We start from the raw sequence: 20,360 nt of genomic DNA, 5'->3' as shown, positions 1-20,360 counted from the left end.
ACTAATAAATAAATATAATTATTTAGATTTATTGATCACTTGTATACACACGATGGGCTGTATTTTGCGTGTCTTAAGTACCAGGTCTTATTACTTAACGTAAGACCTGGAGGCGTGATCAATGCTCTTTGGCCACTCAGAATAGCCAAATGGCATTGATCACGCCTCTAGGTCTTAAGTTAAGTAATAAGGCCTGGTACGCAAAATACAGCCCATACTGTGTAAGTGGTGCTATTGTCTGTATTTAACACGAAGCCTGCCAGAAACATAGTAACCGTAGATAAGCATTAGTCTAGCAGCCTGTCAGAACCGTAGACTTTATATTCTTTAATCAAGGTTTTGATCGGATCACATCGATAACTCTCTACCGTTAGCATACGTGTAACTGTAAAGTGTTACAGTGGACGCAGCCATTTAAAAATGCGCATGCATCCACTTGCACTCTTGTGTGCTCTATCTCCAAATCGGTAAAAACAAGGTTTTTCAACGGCCGACAGCAGGCGCTGTGATACTCGCAGTCGGGTTTTTTCTGCACCGAGTAACCGGTCAAGACACCACAGTCATCGTAAGGGATATTTGGCTCTTCAAAATAAGGGTTGAAAGGGGAAAAACCTTGGCAATGCGCAATAAATAGATTAATTAATCCTGGTGGGGGATGGGGTCCTGCACTGTACTTTTTAAATGTGCCCAATCCATAACTCCCGTTATCAGCAAAACACAATAATACATCATCATGATTTCCAGTTGGTGTCCTACAATTGACATAATTTATTTTACTTTATTTACTTTATTTTTTTTGTGCTAGGAGTGATTCTGAGATGCTTGATAAATAAGGGCCCTGCATGGTCTCGCCCCACCTCTGTAGGATTGGAGATTGATAAAAATGACAATGTCGCTGAGGCTAGTCTGTCTGTCTGTCTGTCTCCAGGACCTGAGTGCACTGGCCAAGGAGCTCCGAGAGCTGAGAGTGGAGGAGGGCAGTAGACCTCCAGTCAAGGTACACAGAAATGAACGCACGCACGCTCACACGTATCTCAAATAATTGCATTTAGGCTACTACGTAATATTTGTGACAGGCCTATGTGTGTGACGACTCTTTACACGCATCAGGTGACAGAGTTGTGTTATGGTGTGACATACTGTATCTTTCTGAATTTTTTGAAAATTAAAATGAATAAAAGAAGGGGACGATAGCTAAGAATCACTTCTTTCCACCACAGTTAACCAATTAAACCCTATATACTGCGTTGACTGGGCTTACCCAGGGGTGTGTACTTTGTCCTGTCCATTTTCCCCTCACACCTAATCTCTCCTCACCGAAAATTAAAAAAAAGCTTGCATGGCGGAGAAAAAATAAAGAAGTCTACAAGCTTGCAGTGTCAGCGACACCTTGTGAGGTTGTACCCATTATTCTGACATACCCAGAATAGGGACACTAGGGTCTGTGTGGTTAAGAGTGTTTTTCGAAGTGACATCTGACAATAAAACTGACGATATGCGCACGCACATTTAGCATTACCCACGACACGATATTGATGATGACTAAGATTATTCATTTCTTCCCTCGTCTGTTTGTCTCTCGTGCCCCGCGGCTCCCCAGACGTTGCAGTGTGCTAATGCAAATTTTCGGGGATGTAACATTTGCTCTGATGTCTTTCTGTCGTGATGAAGGTGACAGACTACTCCTCCTCCAGCGAGTCGGAGAGCAGCGACGAGGACGGCGAGACAGTGGGGCATGATGGGACGGTGGCTGTCAGTGACATCCCACGCGTCATGTAAGACGCCTGCTTCATTTCCATCCCTTTTATTGCTCTTTCTCTCTCCGTCTTTCCGCATTGCCATCATTCTATCTGTGTTCCTGTTTGTCAATCTGTCATTGATGCTTTCTGTTTCTAGATACCCCCCCCCCCTCTCTCTCTCTCTCTCTCTCCCTCTCTCTCTCTCTGTCGATCTTGATCGAACGATACATTTATTTTGGTAAAAACTTGTAAAACTGAAGTTGTCTAGATGTGTCATGACTCATGAGGGCATTTCCAAAGCCAGTGAGTTGTCAGTATAGTTTTTTCAGAGTTGTCATGCAAATGATCGGGTTTCCTTTCCTTTGTGCGCGCGTGTGTGTGTGTGTGTGTGTGTGTGTGTGTGTGTGCGCGTTGCAGGCCGGCAGTGCAGGGTAGTGTGGAGTCGTATGGAGGGCTGACAGAGGATTCTCTTGGAGACTCCTACAATAGCTCCAAAGACGGCACTCTGGTGATGAGAGAGGTAAGGAGCACGCACGCACGCACGCATTCACACACACACACACACACACACACTCACTCACTCACTCACTCACTCACTCACTCACTCACTCACTCACTCACTCACTCACACACACACACACACAAACACACATCTGAATTACTTCTGTATGTCTTTCTTTCTCTCTTTCCATCTCAGACAGAGGAGAGGAGGCGAGGGGGACACGCGGAGAGCAATGGGATTGGTAACCATGGTAACCATGGTAACCTGCCTGACCTGGTGCAGCAGAGTAACTCCCCATCAGCCACGCCCACCACGGCCCTGCAGGAGCTGAGTGACATGGCTGAGGTTGGACATGCAGAAACACACGCACACACACCACGCACACACACCACGCACACACACACACACACGCACACTAGGGACGAGCGATATGACTTCAAATCAATATCACAATTATTTCCAACTTTTTGCTCGAGTAAGATTAACAGTTTGACGGCCGCTAATTGTTTAATCCAGTGTTCCACCGCACGTAAAACGCTATACCCGACATTTGTTTAATGTGTTTAATTCACCGTTTTTAAATAATGAAAAAGAAACGGGGGATTTATCCGGGACCTGATGACGAGGCCGTCACGCTATGATGACGAAACCGGAAATCAAGTCATCATCTGGGCTGCTAGGGCTTCTGGGAAATTGAACGGGGGGTTTGTTTGGACTACAACTTGCTCTGCACTGTGGTTTCGTTCCACATTGTCATCGCTGCTGGTGCTGATGATCATAACAAGCCTCTAAAGGTAATAAACATAAACTCGGCAGCGTAGAATATTTGATTAAATAGCAGGTAAATCGTTTTATGGAGTCAAACTGTTGTGGTATGATTACGATATACAGCTCCTTCTCAAAAGATTTTAATATTATGGAAAAGTGAATTTTCCTCCGTAATATAATTCAAAATGTGAATGTGGTCTGGGCTACTTTTGAACAAATTATTTTATCAATGGGGCGTGGCATGGAGGTGATGTGGCACTGTTGAGGTGTTATGGAAGGCCAAGTTTTCTTTGAACAGTTTTAAACTCATTGTTGAATCTGGTGTCTCACACCTTCCTCTTGACAATAAAACCTAGATTATCTGTGTGGTTCAGGTCATGCCAGTTGACTGGTCAGTTAAGCACAGTAATACCATGGTCAGTACACCAGTAGTGTTGGCTCTGTGGGCAGGTGCCAAGTCCAGCTGGAAAAGGACAATCAGCATCTCCATAAAGCTTGTCAACGTACTGAAGCACAAACAGCTGTAAAATATCATAATAGATGGTTGCACGCACGCACGCACGCACACACACACACACACACACACACACACACACACACACACACACACACACAGACACACACAGTGAAACTGGGACTGTTTCCTGTCTCACAGTTTGGCGTGGGTGGATCCAAGGCTTCCTTCACTCCTTTCGTCGATCCACGCATCTATCAAACGAACGATGAAGATGATGATGATGATGAGACGTCAGCAGCAGGTGAACTACACTGTAAGTAAACCAATCACAGCAAAGCTTTGATTACAAATGCCATGTTGATCTCCATCGCATTACCGTCAACCGTAAGAGTTTTATGAATGACCTACATACAGTATCTCTAACTCTGCTCATAGCCGTGTAATATATTTGGCAATAATCTCTTGTATCCAAGCAATTTGTCTTGATTGGTTGTCTTGACTTGACTTTGCTATCTGTACATTGTGTGGAAAGAAAACTTATAGTTCTAGGTCTATGTAATATATTTTTTTATTTAGTTTCTACTGATTTTATTAAATCATCAGACAATAATTGTTATTGGTGGAACAAATCAATCACCACATTTTTGTTTTTTTACTCTAGCCATGTTTGCCAATGAGCTGATGAGGCAGGAACAGGCCAGACTAAACGAGGCCAGAAAGATCTCCGTGGTGAACGTAAACCCCACTAACATCAGGCCCCACAGCGACACGCCGGAGATCCGCAAGTACAAGAAGCGCTTCAACTCTGAGATCCTCTGCGCCGCGCTCTGGGGTGAGAGGCAGAGACAGTGCTTCTCAACCTTTGAAATCAACATACTGTATTTTAAGTTGCTATTCATTGGTATCACAAGGACATTTTATTTTCCTATTACCAGCATTAACTACAATCAGTGAATTATGCATTTAGGAGCTTCCACTATCCGTAAATGGTATCTTGCGGCCATACTACCCACTATACATTATGCTGACACCTTTATTTGCGGGTGGAGGTGTGTCTGTAGGCTTGTTGATGAGCTTTCCCTACATTTGCTATCTTGCACACACAGGTTTAGAACGGAAAGCACCTCCTCAAACCACCCGCAATACGAATTCCGTTTGATAAAAGAATGCGCTCCTGAGTGAGTCCTCCCAAACCACACCTATACTAACACTTGCAATACCCTCGTGGCCTACCAGTGGATGCCGGCCCACAGGATGAAAACCAATGGTTTAAATGTTTTTTGGACTTTTATTTTTTTGTTTGTGTAAACAAAATGTCAACTGTGTGTGTGTGTGTGTGTGTGTGTGTGTGTGTGTGTGTGTGTGTGTGCGTATGTGCATGCGTGCATGCGTGCATGCAGGTGTGAACCTATTGGTGGGAACAGAGAACGGTCTGATGCTGCTAGACCGCAGCGGTCAGGGCAAGGTCTACAACCTGATCACCAGGAGACGCTTCCTGCAGATGGACGTGTTGGAAGGCCTCAATGTGCTGGTTACTATATCAGGTTAGCTTAACACTCAGTCCACACACACTCACTCATTTCGTTTTTCTTTGGTCAGTCTTGCAGTGAAGAGTACCTGTTTAAGAAAGCCGCAGAACCCAGTCAGCACTTCCTCCTTCAGTTTTAAACTAGCATGCAGTGGTGGAAAAAGTACTCCATTTTGGTGCTTGAAAAGCGCCTGGACTACATTTGCACCCATCACTACTGACGACCGCAAAGACAATCTTAATCTTACTATAGTCACCTATCATGGTTGGCTGCCTCTTAAGCCAATGATAGTCTGAACGACATAAAAACCCATACTCTGACCACCGCAATGCGGAGCGAGTGGCAACAGAAGATAATGTTATGAGCTAACTATATCTAGAGTAGAGGACAACCATAACAAAACACAGTGAGTAAACCAACAGAAGAACGTTGGAAACGAATGAAAACGGGCGTTACAAGAGCTGTTGCACCTGGCAGTTATAACTGAGAGTCATTCTTGGTTTTACTGAAGTAAAAGTATCAATACTGCAATGTAGAAATACTCTGTTACAAGTAAAAGTCCAGAATTAAAAAATTACTTTCGTAAAAGTACAAAAGTATTGTTGTCAAAATGTAGTTAAAAGTACCAAAAGTAGAAAATACTCTTTTATGCAGAACGTCTCGTTTCTCAAGTTTTCAAATGTATAAAATGTCTAAGAACCTTTTGAAAATAGCAAATCTACAAAGCTTACACTAGGTCGGATCGCGTGAGCTTTTCAATTGGCCGGACTATTATATAAAATCATATATAAAATCACTAAAAAATCACTACAAATCTGTAAGAAATCATATAAATAATCTGGATACCTAGCCTCCTCGATGGTTCTACAAAGTAACTAGTAACGCATTCTTTTCAAATAAATGTAGTGCCGTAAAAGTACAATATTTGCATCCGAGATGTTGTGTAGAAGTCCATCATTTATTCTGACCCCTCCCCGAAAAGGCCTAGCTGTCCTGACCCCTTATCCATCATTTATATATGTATGGATCATTAGTGTGAACTGTTATTTGTCTCAACTGCTTTATTGGAAATACTCCAGTAAAGTAAAAGTACCTCAAAGTGTTACTCAAGTACAGTACTATAAATGTATGTATCTAATGTGTAAATGTATAGGCTACTTAGTTACTTTACACCACTGTGTGTGTGTGTGTGTGTGTGTGTGTGTGTGCGTGTGTGTGCGTCTCCTCAGGGAAGAAGAACAAGCTGCGTGTTTACTACCTGTCCTGGCTGAGGAACAGGATATTGCACAATGACCCGGAAGTAGAAAAGAAACAGGGTTGGATCACAGTCGGGGAGCTGGAGGGCTGCGTGCATTACAAAGTCGGTAAGGCCGTGTGTGTGTGTGTGTGTGTGTGTGTGTGTGTGTGCACGCACGTGTACTTGTAGTGCATATTTGTCTGTCTGTCTGTCATTGAACCATTTTATACCTGTGTTTCCAGTGAAATATGAGAGGATCAAATTCCTGGTGATTGCCCTGAAGAACTCAGTGGAAATCTATGCCTGGGCTCCCAAACCCTACCACAAGTTTATGGCCTTCAAGGTATGACACACACACACACACACACACACACACACACACACACACACACACACACACACACACACACACGGACACGCATGTTAGCCAGTCCTTTCTAACATGCCTCAGGTCTAATCATTGATTGTGTTAGATCAATTAAGTTTGTCTCTCTGCCATTGCCATCCTGCCTCTGCATGTCTCCAGGGTCTATTGGTATTTCCTTGTACAGGCTTAATTACTAACTGTGACACAGTTTGTCAGTCTGCAGCTCCCAGACTCTGGGATGCCCTTCCTCGGGTCTTGAGAGCTGCAGCCTCTGTAGACGTTTCTGAGAACCACCTAAAAACATTGCCTGATTCACTAAGCTGTACACCCATATGTTGGGTGTAAAGGAATTTTCGAAACTTCCCACGCTAGTAGTCTGATTCAGTAAAACAAAAGATTGTTAGTGAATTTTGCGGAGGGCCGCTCTTTCTCAAGTGTGCTTCGATGCAGAGTGCAGACTTACTAGACTACTAACATGGGAAGTTTAATTTACACCCAAAATATGGGTGTGCTGTTTTGTTTTGAGATTAATTTGTCTTTTTGTTGTTTTTAACCATTTAAATGCTTCATGCTGTGCTTTCTTTCTGTTCAAATACATTGTAACATTCAAATAAAATGTACTTATCACCCCCCCCTCCACTTCTTTCTCTCACTTTCTCTCACCCAAATATCTCTCTGTCTCTGTCTCTGTCTCTGTCTCTGTCTCTGTCTCTGTCTCTCTCTCTCTCTCTCTCCCACTGTTTCTCTCTCTCTCTCTCCCACTGTCTGTCCGTTGGTCTGTTGGTTAGTCGTTCACTGAGCTCCAGCACCGACCCCAACTGGTTGACCTGACGGTGGAGGAGGGTCAGAGGTTAAAGGTCATATACGGCTCAAGTGTGGGCTTCCATGTAATCGACGTGGACTCTGGCAACCCCTACGACATTTATATCCCTTCCCACGTAAGTGTGTGTGTGTGCGCGCAAAGGTTTGTGTATCAGTAGTATGCATTGTTCTTTTGTACCCTCTGTATATAGAGTAGGCCCTTCGCTCTCTGCTCTTTATGCAGACGGTGACGTAAATTAATAATTTGTAGGAGTGTGTACAGTATGTGCATATTTGTTGCTCCCCCTGTTGACGACGATGACAAGAGCATGATTTATGATGGTAAGATCATCCACCTCACTGTGTCATATAGTCGCTGTCAAGTGGAAACCTCATATGTCCGAAACTTTGGAGATATAAGGTTTCTGCCTGACAGCAACCATACTGTATCTAGGTGTTCTTCCAATACAGTGTAGATGAACAATTAATTGTATGCCATCTTTTATGTCATTACTGTATGCCCAGTTTGTAAATATAAAATGATAGTCCAGCATTATAGAGGCAGAGGGGATCAAAACATAGTTAATACCCGCTATAAAAGTGTTCAGTTGCTCAGCCAATGACTTGGATGATCTGCTATTTATGAAGGCGTATGATATTTAATTTGACCTATTACGCCATCAATCATTTCACGGAGAGTAGATGCTGCTTTCAAGTAGTGGATATCTCATTTAGAGTCGGAACACTTCATTTGCTGCCACTGTGCTACTGTACTGGCTACATTGATTTCTGTCCCGTTTGCCAATCTGGGCCTTTGCTGAGGTCAGTATTGAGTCAAATGGTTCCCCCACGTGCATTACTTTAATGCTGCATGGCAATTATTATTTGTTTTACATTTTATACGGAGTAGTGAATGCTCACATTCCTTTTGTACTGTAGGCATTATGATTTTTACATTTTTAATGTTTTTGGATGTTATCTGTTGCTGTCGGGCAGAAACCTTATGTCCATATTCCAGCTTATTATGTTTTGTTGTAAATGAATGCCGTACTACTTCATCATACAAGAGCGTCACACAAAAGTAGTGAAAACAGCAGATATACAAGCACACTATGCCTCGCAATGCGTGTAGATCGGATATTTTCACAAATGTAAATCGTTTTTAGAATAATATTTAAAAAAGGTTTGGACTTGCACGTTTTCCGCCCGGCAGCAACGATATCATGAATGCTCTTCACCGTGGGATGATTGTTTTACTGTGTACCTCCTGTTTCTGTTTTCTCTCCCTCTCACTCCTTCTGTCTTCCAATCTGCCCGGCAGATGAAGGTGACATCCTGCCATCCGTCCCTAATCCTTTAGACTAGATCAATAGATGCTTTGATAGAAAAAACCATAGATGGAACCACAGTAGAGCTAGACTTAGAGGTGTCTGTGGAAGATACAATTCATTACAGTACGGATGTGTGGATAACGTAACCCAAAGATCTATTTAGCAGAGTTAATTCATCTTACTCGCCAGAGACTTCACAAGGCATGAATCATGTTTGATGTGCCAGTCAGCATCAGAACGTCTTTTGAATGAATGGAAAAACCTTGAATACTTTGCGAGACAATTGCTAACTCTCATGATTAGCTGGAAATATACACTCAGACAAAAAAAGAATCCTGTATAATTTAAAGAAAGTGTCAAATCGGCCAGATCTCAAACCAAACAGCCGCTCACACAACACTCAAAATTGCCTCTTAGCTTGAATGTTCTAAAGGGGCCACTCGATGCGACGATGCCTCTGTTTTTGGGTTTGAGACCGTAGTGGCAACAGTCAATTTGTTATCATTCCAAAAGGGCACATGCCCCCTCTCTAAGCGATGCCATCTTGTCCTGTCCTCCCAAGTGGTGTTGCTAGGTTACGGTGCTGACATGTACAGTTGCTCGCAAAGTGGCTGAGGTACACTTTGACAGTCATTCTGTGTTGAAGGTCAATAGTGGGCCTCAGCCACTTGACAACTAGCTTCACACGCACTCGTTTCCATTCCACATTCGGTAAGAAGAACGTGCAAAATATTCTGTCTACGTCTACCGGTACAAAGGTTGAAGTGCTTGTTCTAAAATTTGGACATTTTTCTGACACACAATAGACCTGCATACATTATACACATACTGCATACATACTGTATAGTGGCCTCGCTGCTGCTGCTGCAGCGAGCCCACAATAAGAAATGACTTCACACCCGTGTGAACTGTGAAGTGAGGGGCGCTAATATAACTCATGTTGATTAGGTGATGTAATGGTGATGTAAAACAAACGGTGCCAACACATACATTAAACGCCATTAACAATAAAGAGACAATATGACGTAATGAGTTACATTATGGCATACATTTCCCCTTCATTGTCACTGGCGTTTACAAAACAAACATTGAACTAAAGACAAACATTAAACCTGTGTATAGGAGGGGCTAGCGCTCCTCAAAAATAGGCTATGGCTATTTGGGAGCCCCTGAACTGCAGTACCTACTACTGCTACTAAAAACAAGTTCATTCCATTCTGTATAGAGTTCCGGTGAAAGTGAAATCTCCCAAAGGCTAAGATGAAACTTCAGCATCCTTGTTCCTCCGCCACAGTACCGTTTTAATCCCCTGTCCGACGTTTTAAGTCTGACTGTGAGTTGCAACCCCATGACTGTCTGGGATGCTACTTAATGTAGTGGGTCTCCAGGATAGACATGGGGATTAGCACACCTGTGTGTGTGTGTGTGTGTGTGTGTGTGTGTGTGTGTGTGTGTGTGTGTGTGTGTGTGTGTGTGTGTGTGCGCGCATTGGGAAAGTGGTTTCCTTGACTTTGCCTGTTTGACCATCAGCTTTTAGTTGCATAGTACAATCCTACAATGTTAATTTAATATTAAACATGAAAAACAGTGGATATTTTTTACCATGTGCATAGCCCGTTCTGCTTTTAGACCTGTGGTCTGGGCCAAGCCAATTATCAGGTAATCAGTAATTAGCCAGGCCCCGTAGTGCATTCGTTTTTTGAATGCCTCATTTTCCCCTAAACCACATTAACCCTATTTGTATCAGTAAAATGTTAAAATTAAATGATTTTGAAAAACATAATTTAATTGGGCCGATTCAAGGTTCTAACCTAACGTGTGTGTGTGTGTGTGTGTGTGTGTGTGTGTGTGTGTGTGTGTGTGTGTGTGTGTGTGTGTGTATGTGTGTTAGATCCAGAGCCAGGTGACCCCCCATGCCATCGTGGTGCTCCCTAAAACTGATGGGATGGAGATGCTGCTGTGCTACGAGGACGAGGGGGTCTATGTCAACACGTACGGACGCATCACCAAGGACGTGGTGCTCCAATGGGGAGAGATGCCCACCTCTGTCGGTACGGTCCCCTATATAAGCAACCTTGGCCTTGATTTTCTGCCTTGCTTCCTAATGTTTTTTAAACCAGTGGTTCTCAAACCTTTTATGTCAAGGACCCCCATTTTAACACCTTGAGGGCCCGGGCCTATTTAATCCATTAATAAAATGTGCCCATGGTCAGCAAGCGCCTCTAGGTTGTAGAGCGATGCGATCAGGTTTTATACTCTTTTTAGGAAATTTCCCGAACTACAGGCCGGCTCACAACCCTGAAACCATTACATCGCCATCGTTGTGAGCTTGTAGATGTGTATAGGGCTCAAGTGGTCAAACTGGACATCTTTTGGGCGTGTTAACATGTGGTTGCTAAATCTGTGCACTTTGTGTTCACATTTTTATGTTTGAACCTTCAAACATAAATTCTGTTTCCCGTGTTTCGACAATTACTTTTGTGTTGTATTGTTGTTGGTAGAATAGGTTTCATGGGCCCTAATGGATTTAGCACAGGGAGGGCACATTGATTTCCAATTCCAGTGAATTCCAACAACAGAAAAGCAACCCACCGAAACAGAAGTTAAAAGTGTGTGTGTGTGTGTGTGTGTGTGTGTGTGTGTGTGTGTGTGTGTGTGTGTGTGTGTGTGTGTGTGTGTGTGTGTGTGTGTGTCAATAGCAAAGGGAGGTCTCAGAGAACTGGGCTTATGGGGGTTCAGTTAAGGGAGAGAGAATGGATTGAAGTTATAAAACAAAAGTGAGGATGATAGACATGATGTGGAAAAAACAGGATTTCCCTGCCATTGCTTGCTAGTGAGCAGCATTTTAGATCGGGAGGCATCCTTTGGTTAGACATAAGGTTGGTGAGGTGTGCGTTAAGACGACCGGATTAAGGTTGGTGAGGTGTGTGTTAAAACGACCGGATTAAGGTTGGTGAGGGGTGCGTTAAAACGACCGGATTAAGGTTGGTGAGGGGTGCGTTAAAACGACCGGATTAAGGTTGGTGAGGGGTGCGTTAAGACGACCGGATTAAGGTTGGTGAGGGGTGCGTTAAAATGACCGGATTAAGGTTGGTGAGGGGTGCGTTAAAACGACCGGATTAAGGTTGGTGAGGGGTGCGTTAAGACGACCGGATTAAGGTTGGTGAGGGGTGCGTTAAAATGACCGGATTAAGGTTCGTGAGGGGTGCGTTAAAATGACCAGATTAAGGTTGGTGAGGGTGCGTTAAGGGTTGGGAGAGGGTTAAGGTTAGGTTTAGGTGTGCTGCCCCGTGGGAGGTTAGGGTTAGGGTGAGGGTTTGAGATAGGTTGTAGGACTAATGACTAGTTTAAACTAAGTACTGCAGAACACCATTGTCAGTCAGTCATTAGGTGTATCATTGTTCTTGCCGAAAGAGCAGAGGTCAGAAAGCATTGACTGTAGTAACGTTTTCATGTCTGCTTTCCAGTTCAACCATTCAGGTGATATTGATGATAGTAGACTTTTAAAATAAAATGGAGCATAGATTAACTTCACCTAGAACAATTATCATGGTATGGATAAGAGTAAAGATTGTCGCATGGCGTTGGCCTGGAGCTCTAACTCTCAGTGGTCTGACATTGAAATCCTCCTAGTGAATAAATGCATTTGTTGTGATTTACTGCCCTCCTCTGGCAGCCAGTGGTAGTTACTTTTGCACACTTTCACAGTTGTTTTCAAAAATGTCTCAATAGTAGAGCAGGGAGACTAAATACAACCACCCCAATTGTATAATGTAAGTTATTTTGTATTAACATACTCTACGATACAGTTTTGACAAAATTATATTTGTATTAATTATATATATATATATATATTATATATATATATTACACACACCATATTGATTAATTAAAAAACTGTTACATAGTGCTGCTTTAAATAAATCTTGTAATCAGCGTAATACAGAACAAGATTGAATAAGAAAGCAACAGAAAACTAATAATCTTAGTTTTCACTGACTGACTGACTGACTGTCTCTCTCTTTCCCAGCATACATCCATTCGAACCAGATCATGGGGTGGGGTGAGAAAGCCATTGAGATCCGCTCAGTGGAGACGGGTCACCTGGACGGGGTCTTCATGCACAAGAGAGCCCAGAGACTCAAGTTCCTCTGTGAGAGGAACGACAAGGTGAGCCTGGTGGCCATGTAGCAAGGTTCAAGGCTGTGGCTCAGGACGTAGAGTAGGTCGTCCAATGAACCATCGGTCGGCGGTTCGAATCCCGGCTCCTTCTGTCTACATGTCGAAGTGTCCTTAGGCAAGACACTGAACCACTTGGCAAGACACACAGACAATGCAGCAGCATAGATAACGTCAAACAGTAACAACAGCGACAAAAAAGGATAGGATAAAGAGTGTGCAAAAGAGAGAGAGAGAGAGAGAGAAAAATACAATACAATACAATACAAAAGTACAATAATAATGTAGAAATACAAGTAAAAGTCCTGAATTCAATATAAAAGTACATCAAAATGTACTTAAATTAGCAAAAGTAGAAAAGTAGTCATGTTATGCAGAATGTACCATTTCAAGTTTTTAAATAAAAAAATATTTTGAAAATAGCAGCTCTACAAGCTCAGCTTGTAAATTGGCTATTTCCAAATGGTCAAAATATATAGGGCTGAAGTGGTTACTGTATGTTTTGTAATAATAATCAAAATGTACACAGTAACTAGTAACTAATGTCATAATATAATGATACAATGAATGTATTGGAAGGTGCCTCTGAGATGTAGTGTATAGTAAAAGTAAAAGACAAGTACTGAAAATTGGAAACACTTAGTTACTTTACACCACTGGCAATGACAAAACCTGACTTGAGTTGGTCTGTGCTAGGACAGCTTTTAGAGTTACTAAAGCTGACTTGAGTTGGTCTGTGCTAGGACAGCTTTTAGAGTTACTAAAGCTGACTTGAGTTGGTCTGTGCTAGGACAGCTTTTAGAGTTACTAAAGCTGACTTGAGTTGGTCTGTGCTAGGACAGCTTTTAGAGTTACTAAAGCTGACTTGAGTTGGTCTGTGCTAGGACAGCTTTTAGAGTTACTAAAGCTGACTTGAGTTGGTCTGTGCTAGGACAGCTTTTAGAGTTACTAAAGCTGACTTGAGTTGGTCTGTGCTAGGACAGCTTTTAGAGTTACTAAAGCTGACTTGAGTTGGGTCTGTGCTAGGACAGCTTTTAGAGTTACTAAAGCTGACTTGAGTTGGGTCTGTGCTAGGACAGCTTTTAGAGTTACTAAAGCTGACTTGAGTTGGGTCTGTGCTAGGACAGCTTTTAGAGTTACTAAACCTGACTTGAGTTGGTCTGTGCTAGGACAGCTTTTAGAGTTACTAAAGCTGACTTGAGTTGGGTCTGTGCTAGGACAGCTTTTAGAGTTACTAAAGCTGACTTGAGTTGGTCTGTGCTAGGACAGCTTTTAGAGTTACTAAAGCTGACTTGAGTTGGTCTGTGCTAGGACAGCTTTTAGAGTTACTAAAGCTGACTTGAGTTGGGTCTGTGCTAGGACAGCTTTTAGAGTTACTAAAGCTGACTTGAGTTGGGTCTGTGCTAGGACAGCTTTTAGAGTTACTAAAGCTGACTTGAGTTGGGTCTGTGCTAGGACAGCTTTTAGAGTTACTAAACCTGACTTGAGTTGGTCTGTGCTAGGACAGCTTTTAGAGTTACTAAAGCTGACTTGAGTTGGTCTGTGCTAGGACAGCTTTTAGAGTTACTAAAGCTGACTTGAGTTGGTCTGTGCTAGGACAGCTTTTAGAGTTACTAAATTAAAGCTGACTTGAGTTGGTCTGTGCTAGGACAGCTTTTAGAGTTACTAAAGCTGACTTGAGTTGGGACTGTGCTAGGACAGCTTTTATAGTTTCTAAACCTACACCAAATCAGTGTTGATATTGTCGACTAGTAGTATGACTAAAAATGTTTGTTGACGACCTTTTTTCTCTGATGAAAACTAAATGAAAACTAAGCTATGATGATAAAACTGAGACTAAATATATTGACAATTTTGTCAACAAATAAAAACTATAGACGTTAGGAAGGGACTAGTGGACAAGAGATCCAGTAGCGCACAAAGGCGTCGCACAAGGCGTCGCACTGCGACGCGTTGGCATGCTATTAGCAAGCGTAAAATCAATCATTACGACGGCATCAAGGCCCGCCAAAATACATTTTAGTCTACTAAATCAACTGTAGATTTAGTCGACTAAAATCTTATGATATTTAGTCGATTTTTTTTTTACCCAGTTGTTGAGCTATCACTAGCATGGATGTAGTAACATCCAGTAGAGGGCAGTAGAGAGGCACTTCTGGCTCAGACTGCACTAAAGTAGTGAAATTAGCAGATCTACAAAAACAAAATTAATAATTAAAGGGGCACTGTTTTGGACATACACAGTTCCCACCTGACAGCTCCCGCATTGCTGTTCCCGCGCGCGCGCACACACACACACACACACACACACACACACACACACACACAGCTGTAATCCATGTTTTTTTGTGCAGGTGTTCTTCGCGTCGGTCCGTTCTGGAGGAAGTAGCCAGGTCTTCTTCATGACCTTAAACAGGAACTCCATGATGAATTGGTGAAGAGCATGCCCACTGGCCCTGCTGCCTCACTCCTCACCCATTGGCCAGCATAGCAATCCATCTCAGCCCCGAGGCTCATCGCTCGCCAATCAAATCGACCGATGGACTAGAAAGGTCAGACCTTGAACTCTTATGACACTGGAGAGGCTAAAACACTGTAGAAATAAATGTCAAAGATATCGTAGAGAAGAAAACAAAATCAACTACAAATAAACAAAGACTTGATTCTAACTAAAGAGATATGTTACTATGGATTCTGTTGGGACAAGCAGAAGCCATCACTGCGCAAGTGACTGGCAATACTGGTAATACTGGTGCCACTGGCTATGTACTCTCTCTCTCTCTCTCTCTCTCTCTCTCTCTGTGTGTCTGTCAGCTCCTTCTCTCTGTGTTTCATTTTCAATGAGCCAGTACATTCAAAAATCTTCAACAAAGTGAAGAAACACCCTATACCCCTCCCGCACCTTTCCTTGTCCTACCTCCTCTGGTTGTCTTCTACCCCCCCCCCTCCTCGACCCATCCCAGAATGGGAACAAAAGATAAATCAAATGTGGACATACAGTAGAGTAGTATAGAAATGGACAACATGGTCATGCGATTGAGTGGAGGGGAGGGACCTCGAGTCAAGTCCCCCCCCCCCGAAATGCGGCGGGTCTGCCTGATTTGTTTTCCATCGTCTACCTGTCTCTTCCTCACTCACTTCTCCTCGCCATCCTCTCCCTCTGTCTGACAACACAAACAACACCACAACCAAATGTGAGGTCAGAATCCAGAGGAGGGAAGGTGTGGTGGTGGTGCGACCGTATGCAAAGATGAAACCTGCGTCCCTTTAAGATTACATCAACACCCAGATCCTGTCCTCATGCTCCCCCCTCCGACTCTTCCTCCTCCCCTTCGATCCCTCTCTTCTTAACTCTCAAAACTCTGAAGGTGCTGCATCAGATATACTGTAACATTAACATGAACAAAATGAGAGCGTCATTCTGTTCATCACAAATGGGTTTTTTTCTTCTTTCTTTTCTTCTTGTTTGTTCTTGCCTGTGTAACAGTTTGGAGGCACTCTCAGCGTCCAAAACTTGTTGAATTGTACAGCACATCTATATATCTATGATTCAGGAGTGTGTGTGTGTGTGTGTGTGTGTGTGTGTGTGTGTGTGTGTGTGTGTGTGTGTGTGTATGTGTGCGTGCGTGCGCACATGCTCTCAAGTGCATGTGTGGGACTGTATGGTGAAATGCCAGAGACAGAACAGAAAGTGACACCTGAATCAGCGACATCAGCATCCTAACGTGATTGGAATAAGTGTCCGGATTTAAAAAAACAAAAACAAAAAAGAATGAAACCACATTGTCTGTGTGCACGAACTTCACTTCACCCTGGCACTGAGAAAGTGTTATTGGGTTATATTGTATTTACATGCACAAACATGGTTCTGGGATGCTGTGGCCTAAGTTCAGAGCCCTGCATAATGGAAACGCAAGGTTACTTTCATAACCCTGGCTCTCCAAAGCGAGTATTTGAAAGAGACCACCACATGTAGCAGTAAAGCTTGATTTATACTTTGTCATACGACTGTCGCAAACTACGATGGAGTATAAATTGAGCTTAAGCCTGGATGAGCTCATATTTTCATAGGGAAACCTGATGAAGACAGAGGGGATGCTGGGATAGCATGAATATGCCGTCTTAGCAGGCATACTAGCACATAAAACTAGCGTTTTCCATGTATTGTTGGGTTTGGCTGTCTCAGTCTGTCCTTTTCCATGGTGAAATATTGTTGCTGTCGGGTGGAAACCGCATATGTCCCAAACTGTTACTTTTCAGGATTCAAATAAAAAAATGGACGATCTATCAAAATGCGTCGTAGATCAGATATCAGCTATTTTTGCTTCTGTGTGACACTGTAGTATGAAGAAGTAGGGCATTCATTTAGGAAAAACATAAAACGTTTAAATATGGAGATAAGGGGTTTCTGCCAGAAAGCAACAATATTCTGGTGTGCTACTCTATTCATGAACAAGCTCTGCACAGGAAAACCCTGTTTTAATCCATCTCTCAAGATTGTACAAATGTCACCCAGAAATGCGTCCCATTTATACACTCTCGGAAGTTAAATTAGCACTCTGTTTTTACAGTGTGAGGATGTGTGTTTACGGAGTATATAGAATATCATCTTTAACTGGGATATTGACTTGTATCGGTAGTGTGAAAGCACTTGAAAACATACAAGGCAAGATTCTGAGTTACGGTAATTTAACTCTGAAATTGTAAACTGGTAAATTCTTACATTTTAAGAGTTACATTAAACCTGTATTGTACTGTGTACAAGGCATTCTCCAGTCACGCTCCTTCCTTGTTTGACCACTCCTTATGCTTAATTTCGGCCAGTGGTTTTCAACCTGTGGGCCTAGACTAGAGGTTATGCGTGTGACATCATCATCATACCCAGAAGTTATGCGGGAACACCAAAAACCTACTTTCTGGCCTTGACAGCTCATACATCCAAACAGAAAAGTCCTATCTGATTGCATTAAACGGCGTTAACCAACGTTAAAATCACCTTGCCACTCACTTTACCACCCACTCACTTTATGCATGCGCATATCCTCTATTGGCAAAACACTAATATTTTAAAATTAAAAGCAATAAAGAAACAATTTCATGTATTTCAACAGTTTTCATTCGAAAATGCATGCGGGCCACCTATCTGACCACTTTGTTTGGGCTTTTGGCCTTTGGGCGGATAGGTGGGCCACAAACACTTTGAAGATTTTCAAGTGGGCCCTGAAAAGGTTGAGAACCACTGATTTAGGCTGTACTTGTGGCATCGTGTAGTAGATCTACAAGCTCACATCATGTTGCGATGCCCCGTTGTGAGCTTGTATATCTGCTGTACCAGCGCACAACACAAGTATAAATCAGGTTTTCTTTTGGCTCCTGTTTGTACAGTGCCTAGCATAAGCAAAAAAAATATGAAACCGCGGCCAACAAATTACTATTATTGTTGTTGTTGACTGTACTTCACACATTTCCCTTGTAATTTCATTTCTTAACACGATTATGATGTCTCTGTAATGGAGATTAACATTTATGACCTTAAGATAACTTTTGAAAGAGTAGGCCTACTAGATTTGTGTTTTTTTTGTGCCATCATTAACCGATATTGTTTAAATAATGTGAGTGGGCTATTAACCCATGCAGTACTCCATCAGCCCTTTTAGAAAACGTAACATTTGCCATAGTTGCAATGCAGAGGAGAACCCTGGGAAATGATGGTGTCATTATTTCGACCAGCGGACATGTTTTCTGGTTAACAGAAAACCTTACAGTAGTGCAACACATAAGATCCAAACAATTCAAGTTATCCAACAAAGTAAAACTAATTTTTAAATGATTTTAAATGTTTATGTCTTTCTTTACACGTATCAAAAGTAAGCCATTCTGTCATGTTGTGTTGTTAAGGCCACGTTTATGTGGAGCATCAGGTTAGGTTTACTGGTCAAGTCACTGTTGAGGGGAGCAGGCTAGAGTTTTTAGCAATAAAGAGCCATGCTGATCACAAGTGCTGTCTTTCCTCCCTCCGTGTGTATGTATGTGTGTGTGTGGGGCAGTGGGCAACAGGCAGTGGATCTGTGTCAATCCTCAAGCCTATATTTGTCCATCATGATGGTCACTCGTCTCATCGGTAAGGCTGACAGTCATTACATACCGAGGTTTCTTCTTTAAAAATGATAAAACACTGTACAATTAATTCTTTCTCTCTCTCTCTCTCTCTCTCTCTCTCTCTCTCTCTCTCTCTCTCTCTCTCTCTATCTCTCTCTCTCTCTCTCTCTCTCCTTTTGTTTGTTCAAAATTTAGTTTTCTTCATCTGGAATGAGCATTAACTAACATGCTGTTTTAGTTTGGGTTTATTTGTTTTGTAAAAGAAATGCTGAGAAATGAGAGAAATAAATGAAACTATAGAACATGAATCCGTAATGTCTTATGTCTGTATACAGCACATGTGTGTGTGTGTGTGTCCGCCTGTGTTGGATCAGACCAGACACAATACAGTGTACATATAATGCACTGATACAGTGCACTGTACATGATGGCTATAGCATTTATACATCGCACGGTGGCTGCTGTCATGTCTCAAAGATAGCTGATCTACAAGCTCACAACGCATCCCAAAGCAATGTAATGTATGTGTATAATTTATTGTATTTCTTTCATGTTAGGTGTGTTAATTGCCTACACGATCAGGACCTCCATCTTTCCCTTAATCTTCAGACAGGACCTGTCTTTAATTAATCTATTACTCACTGCACTTTATGGTTGGGTATTGTAATTTGACCTGGCCGTGTCCATGGTTGTGTGTCTGTACTGTATGTATAGTGGACAAAATAACTCATGTTCAAACAACTGCTGATGCCTGAAACTTGATTGGGATGATCATACCCTGAACATTCCAAGGTTCCTGTCAAATTCTGCAAGAGTGAACAATAATCAATAGGTTATATTTACACCCAACTATTTACACACTTGCAGAGACACATCTGTGCATGACATGTGCACATACATATCACCCATTCTTGAGATAAGGGACAAAACTTTTTTCAAACTGGATTTTTTTTTTTTTTAAGATACATTCAAATCAAATAGATGTATTTGTAGACACAGGTCTCAACTACCAATCTTGAGAAGGAACAGGTTTTTCGCATAACATTTCTTTCTAAAATGGGACATTTATGCACTTAATACCTGATTCATGTCAACTCCGTCAGACACACTAAAATCCCTTTTAATTGAATTTTATCATTTCAACAATAATATAAAGTCCTCAGTTATCTTATAATGGCTTTCAGTAATCAAGTTAAGTAATACAAATCTTTTAATATTATTTTGTTCCAATATCACACTATTATGAAATATCCAATTTCTCAAAACCGTCATTTCAACCTTTATTTTCAATATTATAACATGAAAACCATGTAAAAAAAAATCATCATTACGTATCATTTCAGTTGGTGTT

At 42.1% G+C, this 20,360-nt stretch overlaps 1 protein-coding gene across 2 annotated transcripts in view; it reads left to right on the top strand.

The window, feature by feature from the left end:
* The window catches only part of tnika (TRAF2 and NCK interacting kinase a), a 106,035-nt gene extending 86,921 nt beyond the window's left edge, over positions 1-19,114 (top strand). For both annotated transcript variants that reach the window (XM_080783495.1, XM_080783494.1), the window contains 13 exons: positions 929-997; positions 1,672-1,775; positions 2,157-2,259; positions 2,437-2,586; positions 3,665-3,779; positions 4,128-4,298; positions 4,867-5,010; positions 6,225-6,359; positions 6,475-6,575; positions 7,388-7,537; positions 10,623-10,782; positions 12,762-12,901; positions 15,265-19,114. In XM_080783495.1, the coding sequence (XP_080639621.1) occupies positions 929-997; positions 1,672-1,775; positions 2,157-2,259; positions 2,437-2,586; positions 3,665-3,779; positions 4,128-4,298; positions 4,867-5,010; positions 6,225-6,359; positions 6,475-6,575; positions 7,388-7,537; positions 10,623-10,782; positions 12,762-12,901; positions 15,265-15,348 (1,626 nt within the window). In that variant the 3' untranslated portion in view covers positions 15,349-19,114. The remainder of the gene's footprint in view (positions 1-928; positions 998-1,671; positions 1,776-2,156; positions 2,260-2,436; positions 2,587-3,664; positions 3,780-4,127; positions 4,299-4,866; positions 5,011-6,224; positions 6,360-6,474; positions 6,576-7,387; positions 7,538-10,622; positions 10,783-12,761; positions 12,902-15,264) is intronic.
* Positions 19,115-20,360: the final 1,246 nt, after the last annotated feature.

The sequence above is a fragment of the Protomyctophum bolini genome, assembly GCF_963924005.1.
Source record: "Protomyctophum bolini genome assembly, chromosome: 15".
In the NCBI taxonomy this organism is placed as follows: domain Eukaryota; kingdom Metazoa; phylum Chordata; class Actinopteri; order Myctophiformes; family Myctophidae; genus Protomyctophum; species Protomyctophum bolini.
This window is presented reverse-complemented; position numbering and strand designations above follow the sequence as displayed.